This window comes from Hemicordylus capensis, chromosome 5 (assembly GCF_027244095.1).
Source record: "Hemicordylus capensis ecotype Gifberg chromosome 5, rHemCap1.1.pri, whole genome shotgun sequence".
In the NCBI taxonomy this organism is placed as follows: domain Eukaryota; kingdom Metazoa; phylum Chordata; class Lepidosauria; order Squamata; family Cordylidae; genus Hemicordylus; species Hemicordylus capensis.
Genome location: NC_069661.1, coordinates 213,061,009 through 213,073,328, shown reverse-complemented (window position 1 = coordinate 213,073,328; position 12,320 = coordinate 213,061,009). Strand labels below are relative to the sequence as shown.

General features: G+C 44.6%; 1 protein-coding gene across 6 annotated transcripts in view; it reads left to right on the top strand.

Annotated features, from left to right (window-relative positions):
* Positions 1-12,320, top strand: part of LOC128326384 (cytochrome P450 2D17-like) — a 41,875-nt gene that overhangs the window by 23,489 nt on the left and 6,066 nt on the right. For all 6 annotated transcript variants that reach the window (XM_053253109.1, XM_053253106.1, XM_053253105.1 and 3 more), the window contains 3 exons: positions 2,362-2,522; positions 8,470-8,643; positions 9,526-9,667. In XM_053253109.1, coding sequence (XP_053109084.1) covers positions 2,362-2,522; positions 8,470-8,643; positions 9,526-9,667 — 477 coding nt within the window. The remainder of the gene's footprint in view (positions 1-2,361; positions 2,523-8,469; positions 8,644-9,525; positions 9,668-12,320) is intronic.

Below are 12,320 nucleotides of genomic sequence, written 5' to 3'. Positions count from 1 at the left end.
TGTTGCAGGGTGTTATCAGTGTGCTGATGACACCCAAATCTTTTTCTCCATGTTAACATCATTAGGAGAAGACATAACCTCCCTAAATGCCTGCCTGGAGGGTGTGATGGGCTGGATGAGAGATAACAAACGGAGACTGAATCCAGATAAGATGTTGTTGTGCAGGGTCGGAACTCGAGAGATTATTTCGATCTGGATCTGCCTGTTCTAGATGGGTGTCACACTTCCCCAGAAGGAACAGGTACACAGTCTGGGGGTGTTTCTGGACACAAACCTCTCCCTGGTATTCCAGGTTGAGGCAGTGACCAGAAGTGCCTTCTGTCAGCTTCGGTTGATATGCCAGCTGCATCCATTTCTTGAAATAAACAACCTCAGAACAGTAGTTATTTGCCTTTGTGTGTAGTCTGGAAACTGCAGTTGCTCCAGAATGCAGCAGCCAGGTTGGTTCCTGTGTAATCTTGGAGATACCATATCACTCCTATCTTAAAAGATCTACACTGGCTGCTGATAAGGTTCCGGGCAAAAGAGAAGGTCTTGGTTATAAAGTCCTATACAGCTTAGGCCCTGGGTATTTAAGAGGACATCTTCTTCTCTATGAGCCCCACTGCCCATTGAGATAATCAGGAAAGGTTCAATTGCAGTTGCCACTGGCTCGTCCGGTGGCTACTCGGGGATAGGTCTTCTCCGTTGCTGTCCCAAGGCTTTGGGATGTGCTCACTGCTGAAATAGGAGCCTCTCCATCTCTTACAACTTTTTAAAAGGCAGTCAAGACACATTTGTTCACCCAGGCTTTTAATTAGATACTGTTTTAATAGTTTGGTTTTTAATAGTTTTAACATTGTTTTAAATCTTAAATTATTGTAATGTTCTAACCTTTTTATTTGTTGTATTGTTTTGTTGTAAATGCAAGAGACTTGCATTTTGTGTGGTATACAAATATGTTAATTAAATTAAATTAATAATAAATGTTCTCAAGCAGTGTGGTCTTGTGGTAGCAAGCATGTTTGTCCCATTAGCTAAGCAGAGTCCACCCTGGTTGCATTTGAATGGGAGACTATGACGTCATTCACACAATCAAAAACTGTGTTCTACCCGGATCTGAGAGCTGTGTGTGCTCACAATTTTCAGTTGTGTGGATACAAGACGAGAAAAAAAACCTGGGTAGAAGTGATTGTGTGGAAGCAAGGTAGGAGGAATACTTGAGTAGCTTTTCCTCCTAGAGCTGTGCGTGCTCACAATTTTCAGTTGTGTGGATACAAGACGAGAGAAAAACCTGGGTAGAAGCGATTGTTTGGATGCAAATTAGGAGGAAAAGCTACTCAAGTATTCCCCCTACCTTGCTTCCACACAGTCACTTCTACCTAGGTTTTTTTCTTACCTTGCTTCCACACAACCGAAAATTGTGAATACACGGCTTCCAAACCGAGGTAAAGCACATTTTTTTATTGTGTGAATGACCTCTTCATGTGTGAACACTGTAAGATATTCCCCTCAGGAGATGGGACTCTGGGAAGAGCATCTGTCTGCTTTCATGCAGAAGGTTCCAAGTTCCCTCCCTGGCATCTCTAAGATAGGGCTGAGAGAGACTCCTGCCTACTACATTGGAGAAGCCACTGCCAATCTGTATAGACAATACTGAGCTAGATGGACCAATGGTTTGACTCAGTAGAAGGCAGCTTCCTATGTTCCTATGGATAAATGCCCACTGTCATAGGTTCCTTCAGATGCAGATGCAACCACATGCAAATTTTCTGTAATGCAATGTCATGCAGCAGGAGACAATATATGAATGACAAAACTAAACAGAGAATGCCAGTTCCAGAGAAAGATCCAGGCATTTAAATGCAACCCTTCCACTCCATCCACTGACATCACATTAAGCAGATGTTTTCTGTTGTAAACCACCCAGAGACATAGGTTTTGGGCCGTATAAAAATGTTTTAAAAATAAAAAATAATAAAAATAAAGCGAAGGTTCTGTGTTACACAGTGGTTAGAGTTGTCAGACTAGGAATGGGCGACTCGGGTTCAATTAAATAAAATAATTCCAAATTCAGCCATTAATTTGGATGTCTTTGAGCTAATCACTGTTTCTCAACCTAACCTTCCTTATAGGAATGCTGTGAGGATAAAAGGAGCAAAGAACCAAGTGTGCTTCCCTGAAGGAAGGATGGAATATAAATGCAATGAATAAGGGTAGTTTCTAGATGCATGAAACTGTATCTAAAGGACACAGCAGTCAAGTACTTCCTTAACCTACATTTTCTTGTGCCTCTGTGCTAGTATAACCCTTGCTTAGGGAGAAGATGACATATATGATGACACACCTCTAATTTCTTTGTTGTTCTTGCATCTCATACAGGCTCTCCCTTTAACCCCCAGTACATCCTGATCAATGCAGTCAGTAATATCATCTGCATCATAACATTTGGTAACCGCTTTGAATACAATGATGCAGTATTCCTGAAGCTCATGCATTTGACTGAGGAGCTCATTAAGACACTCTCCAGAATCCTGCCCCAGGTAAATTCATGAGTCGGACTAAACAAGAAAATAAATCGGAGTCCTTCAGGATTCTCTCAGGCCTATCAAGGTAAAAAAAGTGCACAGAGGGCGGTTTGCTTAGGATGCCCTGAAACCTGGAGTCAACCCTGGGTTTGACAGGTAAGTGCACAAAACAGGACCTTGCCCCCACCCCACACACCACACCTGACTAGAGTACTGTCCAGAAGGAGTCCTCTTTAGCCAAGGTGGGTCTATCCATGAGGTGGACTGAAATGGTTGCCTCAGGCAGAGGAATTGTGGAAGTGGGGACCACAAAGTCTGACACTGCCATCCACCTGCCTTTGTCCACCTCTACCATCTGCTGCTGCTTCTCCTCTTCCACTCTCTGAATTTATGGAGGAAGAGGATAATGGAGTAGAAGATTAAGTGTGGAGGAAAGGTGAGTGGTGGGCTAGAACATTTCCTCCAGGAGATGCCCTTGCTCCCACTTCTCCATTTTCCACATTTCCTCTTCCTCTTGATGTACCACCCGAAATGTGGTTCTTTTCTGGGTCAGCGAGCCAAAGACTTCACCAGACAAGAAAGGATTCAAAGGCTTTATTTATTTGCTCTATAGTAAGCAAAGGTTCTGGTCGGCTAGTGCTCAACTCTAGAACGCCTGCTCTGTGACGCGGCAGTGTATTTATACAGGGAAGATAAGAAATAAGTTTTGTTTCTCAAGAAAAGATGAGCTCAGTTTCCCAACAGTGTAGATAAGACAGAAGAAATAGGTTTCACTTTTCCCCCAACAGCCCCTCCCGCCAATCATCTTCACAGTCAGTACTCTTCCACTAACCATCTAAGCGCATGCCCAAGCTTTCCTGCTTGCATGGCCGTTACAGCAAAGAAAGATAACAGCCCCTAATAAAATAATACTCCATAGCCCCGCCCCGCTCTTTGTGTGCTACATGCATGATCCTAAAAGCAAATGGCGTTACTGTGGTTCAGTTTATACATCAATCTCTCCTCTTGTTTGAACCAACCTAAATCTTTAGGTTAGCATTCATGCCCCGAACCTTGACTTGTTCACTGTACATTTGGGTTAACAAAGATTATAGAACAGTTGCATCACGCTCAGAGCTAGGTCGGGGCAAACAGTGTCTAAAAATTGTAAATAAAGCAGTTTTGCATTGGATACAGCAGACTATAACTAGAATACATATAATTGAAACAATCATGATAAAAATTCTTTGAACCCCACAAACTCCAATCAAGTAGCCAAGAGGTTAACCAGGCCCACATTTAGCAGCCACAAGAGCAGCCAATTAAAAGAAACATGCTGACTAGCATTGTCTGGTACAGTATCAAATAAGGGGTTACAATAACATTTCCCAATACACCGCATAAGGCAAGTACCAAAACTATAATAAATACAAAAACCATTACACATTTTCTTAATCAAAATCAGTCCCAAGATTGTCAGAAAGGTATAAGTTACCCCCAAGTTAACCCCTGCTAACTTGGCAAAGAGTCACCCCCTAATGTGGTGATTCTCTCTATTTAGCAGGGGGAGAGCAAATGGCCCCATCCACCCCCAGCACAGCACCACCAGTGACCACCGCCGGTGTCCATCCCATGCCCCTCCCCAGACTGTGAGCCCCCCGAGGACAGGGATCCATCTCATCCATGTATCACCTCCCTGTGCAATCGCCCCGAGCCATCCCCGGAAAGGTGGCACAGAAATCGAACCAACAATGACAACAATGACAACAACAACAATAATAACAATAATATAACATCCAGTCATCCTAAAACATGAATAGCATGTGCAGTCGCATTGGCCACCGGCTTCCTTAGATTTTACATTCTAATTCCTGGAATAAAATGATTAGGGACCAAACATATGAGGTCTGTGTTTGTGCAATGCAGAGCAGCATCTGTAGCTGCCCAAACTCCAATGTTTCTTACCCAAAAAGCATCCTGAATGATGGAGTTCACTAAGCTTGAACACACCAGCCACAGTCTTTAACACATGCTGAGACTGATTCTGACTACTATACCAGTCAGGATCTAAGGACTAAATAGTACATAGTGGCTATAAAAAAATGGATCAAATCACCCACCCACCCCTTTAGTGTCCTCTTGAGTCTGTCATGGCCAAAGGAAACCATGGAGAGCCCTAGAATTTAAAAACCAAGAGTCCTTGGTCTTGTCCAACGTTGCAGGATTTTAGCTATCCTAAATGTCCTTTAATCCACTTGTGTTGCTTTGGCTAGTTTGGCTAGTGTTCATAGACAAGCTCGGATGTCCATGTGTTTGGGAGCCTTGGCCTTGGCTTCCCCCTCATGGGCAATTTAAAATAATGTCTTACAATTCTAGAGAAAAATAAACAACAGAACAGAATACTTCAGCAGTTGGATATCTGGCTGGCCTGTTAGCCTTCAGGCATTCCTCAGGTATTTGGCATCAAATCTTTACCCACAGCACTCTGGGACACAGGAGGATCAGGAACAAGAAACCTGCATCATGGCATTTTCCTCGAACACAAGACAGGGCAGCTGATGGACATTCCGTCACCATTGGCCTGGACTGGAAATGCAGATGGGGACCCCCCTTAGTCAGCAGCTGTCGCTGATGGTGGTTAGCACAGCCTGTCACACTGCCGGTCCTTCTGGGGCAGGACCACTGTCCTCTGAAGGCTCTCTTGAGATCACCTCCCGGCAAAGGAACGCATGGAGCTAGGTGCCCCTTCCTTCACTTGCCTTAATGGGAAAGGCAGTTCAAGGCAATCCTGCTCATTTTAGAAAAAAAAGATAGACACGTGAATTCAGGGCCGTATCTAGGGTAGGGCAGGCAGGGCACATGCCCTGGGCGCCACTTGAAGGGGGGTGCAAATTCCTAAAAATTAATTTAAAAAAAAAAAAAAAAAGGCCACCAAAAACAAAATGGCCACCGTGCATGCTCAAATGGCCTCTGTGAGGCCCTAGGCCATGCCAGGCCTCACAGAAGCCATTTGAGCATGCACAGTGGCCATTTTGTTTTCAGCGGCCATTAAAAAAATATTTTTAAAAATGGCCACTGCACATGCTCAAATGGTCTCTGTGAGGCCCTAGAGACCAGCAGGGGGAAGGGGAACCTTTGCAGACGCCCCCCTCTCACGGCATATAGGAAGTGCCCCGAAGGGGTTCCGGTTTTAAAAAAATTAATTTAATATAATATAAGTCACTGTACACATATTCAGTTTAGCACTATGTACAGAGAATCAGAGCTTGTGACTACTGAGCTGAAGCTTATGAGCTAAGATTGTATTCATTTGTTCTTACTTTGCTTCTTGTGATAAGTGAGTTATATGTGATGTCTTAATAATATGGCTATTAATGGTGAGTTTGTCTTTGAATCAGTGTGAAATCCTTAGTATTAAGGCCCACTAGGAGTTTCTTGCTTTCTTTCTCTCATTTTAACTATCTTTCTGAAATACTAGAATATATTCCAAGCAGTGACACAGTTTACTCTGCATATCCTTTAATTATTTTCAGAGTATGTGGGAAAAGCCAAATTCTCCATTTATTTTTAAAACTCATGTAATAGTGATGCTACAATGCATAGTCAAGAATTAGACAGGCACTTCTGTTTAGTTTTCCAAGTACACCTCCACATAGTATTTGGGTATTTCATGAGCCCCAGCATACTGCAATTTGTAGTTGTCCAGCATTTTTTGGTCTGGCTACGTCCACTGCTAAATAGTTTTTGAAATATTAAAAGATTAACGAGCTTGACTTATATTTTCCAGCTGATATTATAGTAAAGTTATCTGGAAGATGGGTGTCAGATGTTTTGACAGGGGGCGCAATTTCAGTGTTTGCCCTAAGCACTATTTTCCCTAGATACGCCTCTGCGTGAATTACCAATTTCCCTCCCCTGGGTAGGGTCAGCGTACTGAGACTGAGTCCCTGGGTAGCCCAATACAATGGATAAAACCTGTGGCTATTCTCAACGTGATCTTTTGGCATTTTCTTTCCAATTCATGTTTTTGTTTTCCTGCTTGCCCTCTTTCCTCCCCCAAAGTCCAAAACAGGGGTAATATCCTCATTTGGGGCTTGTGACAGCTGCTGTGGTGGTGTTATAGGAAGGAAAGGCTTCACCCGATGAGCAATCTTGGGCAGGAGGCAAAAGCAATAAAAGTCAAAAGGAAAATAATGATGATGATGATGATGATGATGATGATAATGATGTTGGTGTTCATGTTCACCCCACCTTGTGGGTTTGTGACTTTGAAGAGACATTAAAAACCTGGCAGGTCGAACATAGTCTTATCACTCGAGAGGCCACAACATAAACTCCAGCACTTGAATTTCACAAAAGCCTTTTGGGTGAAACTGCTGATAAAGTCCTGTTCCCCTGTAGCCTCATACAGTCTCTTCTATATCCAGCTGTTCTTCCAAGAAGTCCAAAGCGGTGTACTACATACTTAAGTTTCTTCTCACAACAACCCTTAAAGGCAGGTCAGGCCATTAGCTGGCCCAGTGTCACCCAGCAAGTGTCATGGTCGAATGAGGATCTGGACTCGGGTTTCCCCGGTCCTAGTCCAGCACTCTAACCACCACGCTGGCTGCCAACAACTTATAGATTTCTGTCAGGGCAATCAATCTCCGTCCAGTGTACCTGACTTCATTCTCCATAAAAGGGTGATTCGTCAGTGACATCTGGCCTTTGGGATCTTCACCGTCCCCATCTCAGCCACGTGTAGATAGTGTTCCAGCTCTCCGTCTTCAGTCTCATCACTAGCAAGCTTGGTAGGGCAACAGTATCCACATAAAAACCTATGTAAAAAGGAACAGTCCCTGCCCCAGGCAAAAATACTATACTTTGTTGAAATAGGATTGAAATCTCTTTCACAAGGCCTAGAGTCTCATGAAACAAACAGGCTTCTTTAGTAAAAGATGTTATCAGAAAAATCTTGCAGAGGGGTGGAGCCTGTGATAAACACAATTTATTGTCTCTCATTCTCTTCCTTTTTAAATCCAGGGAACATTAGAAGAAAAGTGGCAGCAACTGTGTGCACCTTGGTGCACTGCTGGGTAAGGGGGACAGGCACACACACGGGTATGGAAAGGAGTTGTAGGCTGCCGGGAGTCAAACAGCATTTGCTTCCCCACCTCATTCATGCATGGCCATATCTTGGGCTGTCCCTGGGTCTGACTCACTTTCAGTAGAAGAGATGTTCCTTGTTCTTTAAAATTTAGCCTTCCATTGCATAAAGACTGTTAGATTCAAATTATTTGGACATTTGTTTGAGTGATATGAACTTAGTGAGACCCGGTTCGTAAGAGTGAGCGATCAGAGCAGGAGCCTGGGCAGCCGAATTGGCCGCCCACACGATTGCCAGCTCCGTGATGGAGCCGGCGGGGGCTGGGGAGCTCAGGGGCTGCGTGGCCCCCAGAAGCTCCAGTTTGCCCTGCGCGAGCTTTTCGCCTCCTCTCCGGGGGTCTACTCGTGAGTAACCACGGCGCGGAGCCGCACAGCGGCTACTCGCGATCTTTAAAACCAGGTTTGCAGAGCGCTCGCTCTGCAAACCTGGTTTTAGGGGAGGGGTAATTAGGCGGGTTACCCGCCTAGGAACCACCAGGCTCACAGCCAAGCTCGGTGGTTCACACGATGGGGCGAAGTCAGGCTAGCCTTCGCTAGCCTGATTTCACCCCATCGTGTGAATAGCCTCATTGTGTATTGGACCATTAAAGCTCTCGGGGGGGGGAGCTTTTTAATGAACTTCTAAATTGAGAAAGTACAGAATTCTAATGCATAACTACCAATTTAAATCTTCAAACTACCACAAGAGAAGAGGGGCTGAAATGGGGGTGGGGGGGTTCTTCTCTTCAGTGTGAAAAGATAGATAGATGGGAATGTTCTGTAATTTCACTTTCAGTCAAATGTTGGCTAAATGTTACCCTTAACATATAACATTTTTCTCTTATTACAACTATACCAGATTTTGGCTGCAGGATCCTGGTTGTCCTATATTCCTGGACCTCACCTTAAAGCTAGGAAACTCTACAAAGAGCTTAGCGTCATGCTAAGAGAGATTGTGAGTGAACATAAGAAAACCAGGGATCCCACTTTTTCAAGAAATGTGATTGATGCATTTCTGGAGGAGATAGAAAAGGTAGGGGGTAATTTTATGGATACAGGCCCTATGAACTTTATACAGTATTACAATCTTAACTGGTTAGTGATGGAGGAACCTTTGCCACCTACACCGAGCCAAGGACACAATATACCCCACTGGATACATTTTATAGAATCACAGAATATTAGAACTGAAGGGAACTTGGAGGTTCTCTAGTCCAACCCCTGCTCAGTGCAGGGATCTGGTACAACACTCCTAACAGATGGCCCCCCAGCCTGTGTTTGCAAACCTCTAGTGAAGGAGGGCTATACCATTGTGCAAGGCAGATTTTTTCATGTTCAAGCATCTCTAACAGGGCATTCCTTCTAATGTCTAGCCTGAATCTGCTTCCCAACCCTAACCAGTGAGAGTCAATGTTGTGCAGCAGAGCTAGGGAAATGTTGAGTGTAGTGATTCAAGAAATCAGGTAAGTTGTATTAGTTGTTATAGAAGGAAACTATAGCAATAGCAATAGCACTTACATTTATATACCGCTCTATAGCCGGAGCTCTCTAAGCAGTTTACAATGATTTAGCATATTGCCCCCCAACATTCTGGGTACTCATTTTACCGACCTCGGAAGGATGGAAGGCTGAGTCAACCTTGAGCCCCTGGTCAGGATCGAACTTGTAACCTTCTGGTTACAGGGCAGCAGTTTTACCACTGCGCCACCAGGGGCTCCCATGAAGTACTTACGGTAATATGGGGACAGTAAGCAACAAATTCTTCAGTCCTTCGCTTTTCTTTCCTCTCTGATATATATCTTGCAGGCTACTGAGAATTAGAACAATCTTTGCTAATACACAGTATTATCTTACCAGCATGATGCAATATTGTGGTATTTCCACATGAATGACCAGCTTGCTTCGTTTTCTTCAGGCCAAAGGGAATCCAGAGAGCAGCTTTAATGAGCAAAACCTTATTAATGTGATCTTTGATCTGTTTGCGGCTGGCACTGAAACCACTGCTTCGACTGTACTCTGGGGACTGTTGAACCTTGTCTGTCATCCTGAGGTTCAGAGTAAGTAATTAACATTGGGAGGGGGTGGAGGGATGTCTTAAAGGATTATCAATGGAAAGTCTTCCCTTTTGTTTTGAAAGTATATGGCACACCCTCTGCCTGTTACATTACTTATCCAGGCTCATGCAGACACCAGAGGTGCAACACGATATAACAGACAGATTTTCTCTCACTGACCATTCACACTCCTGGATGGAACCAAGCTGTGACTGTAATGAGAGCTCAGAGGGAGGCAGCTATTATAGGCTAAGACTAGTTTATTGTGTAACAGGAAGAGACAAGTTCAACAAGAAGTACCGGCAGGAAGAAGGGAAGGGCTCTGCCTCCAGTGGGGAAACCAATAGCAAATGCTTGCGCCACCTACTGGCTGGACATATTAGAGCAACATTTCCACACAGTGATAGTCCTTCAAGAAAGACTTATCTTTCCCTCTCCCTTTACAGAGTAAGGAGTAAAAGTTGGTAGTCTGTGAGAAAGGTTTCAGTGTGAGGATTTTCCATGAGGTAACTCAAAAGATTATGTCACCTAAGCAGTGGAGTCATGAGGTATCACCCAAGGATAGGGTAAAAGTGATCACGTGCTAAAGTTAGAAGTTCAGAATGCAGGGTTAACTGCTATGTGGGCCAAACAAAAATGATTTCAAAAATTCAGTTCTTTGCTACAGTAAAACTGGATCATAGTTGGGGATAACCTAGAGGAAACAGCTTCATCCCTGTAATGTTGGGGGTCAGACTGGATGATACGCCTCTTGTGTGATTGTGGCCTTTATGTATGATTTCTCTAATGCAGATTGCATGCAGGTGTGCTCTAGATCAGGATCTCTGCACAGGGAGGAAGGCTTTAACCCTTTGCCGCCACCACAGTGGAGTGCCTCCCCAAGGTACTTCCCCTAGTGGAACATGCCTCCAAAAGATGCTATTAGCCCCAGGAGAAAAATCCGCATTGGTACCAATGGGAGCTTTTCTCCTAGGGATTTTTACCCCAAGACATAAAAGACCTTGTCATGAGGAGTTGGTTCTAGGGGTGTGCAATTCGGATTTTCGGTGATTCGGTTCAGGACCCGAACCGAATCACCCCTGTTTTGTTTTGTGCCCGAATATGGGCCACCCAAATCACCCTCGATTCGGTTCGGATTCGGATTTAACCCAAATCCGAATCTGAATCGATTCGGGGGGGAAAGGGCCCAGGGGCAAAATTTTTGGTTGGGGTGGTAGTGCCCAATGGGTGGAAGCTACCACCCCAATTTCAGGGGGATTGGGCAAAGGGCTGATTTTTGTGGAATATTTGAAGTTTTAGTTACTTTGGGGCAATTCGGGGGCATAGCATGGGATCTGGGCAAAAAGAGTGGGGTGGGGTGGTAGTGCCTAATGGGTGCAGACGACCACCCCAATTTCAGGGGTATTGGGCAAAGGGGTGATTTTTGGGGAATTTCTGAAGTTTTTGTGTCTTTGGGGCAGTTTGGGGCAGAAAGTGGGGCCTGGGGCAGAAGAGTGGGGTGGGGTGGTAGTGCCTAATGGGTGGAGGCTACCACCCCAATTTAAGGGGGATTGGACAAAGGGGTGATTTTTGGGGAATTTTTGAAGTTTTTGTGTCTTTGGGGCAGTTTGGGGACAGAAAGTGTATCTGCCCCAAAAGGGTGGGGTGGAGTGGTAGTGCCTAATGGGTGGAGGCTAGCACCCCAATTTCAGGGGGATTGGGCAGAGGGCTGATATTTTGGGAATTTTTGAAGTTTTGGTTTCTTTGGGGCAGATTGGGGGCCGAAAGTGGATCTGCCCCAAAAGAGTGGGGTGGGCTGGTAGATAGTGCCTAATGGGTGGAAGCTACCACCCATCCCCAATTTCAGAGTGATTGGCCAGAGGGCTGGATTTTGTTGATTTTCTGAGGTTTTTCTTCATAAAGTGCAGTGTGGTAGATTGATTCATTCAATATTCATAGTAAGTGAGAGTGTGAAAAAAGTGAAAGTGGGGTCATGAGAGTTCTTTACTTGAAAAAAATCTCATTTGCTATCATTGAATGAGAATTCACACCTCAGAAGTTTTTCTGAAGGGATGTTATTCCCTTATTTTCTGAGGTGTGAATTCTCATTCAATGATAGCAAACGAGATTTTTTTCAATTAAAGAACTCTCACGACCCCACTTTCACTTTTTCACACTCGCATTTACTATGAATATGGTAAATGAATCAATCTACCACAAAGCACTTTACGAAGAAAAACCTCAGAAAATCAACAAAATCCAGCCCTCTGGCCAATCACTCTGAAATTGGGGACGGGTGGTAGCCTCCACCCATTAGGCACTATCTACCAGCCCACCCCACTCTTTTGGGCATATCCACTTTCTGCCCCCAATCTGCCCCAAAGACACCAAAACTTCAAAAATTCCCAAAAAATCAGCCCTCTGCCCAATCCCCCTGAAATTGGGGTGTTAGCTGCCACCCATTAGGCACTACCACTCCACCTCACCCTTTTGGGGCAGATACACTTTCTGTCCCCAAACTGCCCCAAAGACACAAAAACTTCAAAAATCCCCAAAAAATCACCCCTTTGTCCAATCCCCCTTAAATTGAGGTGGTAGCCTCCACCCATTAGGCACTACCACCCCACCCCACTCTTCTGCCCCAGGCCCCACTTTCTGCCCCAATCTGCCCCAATCT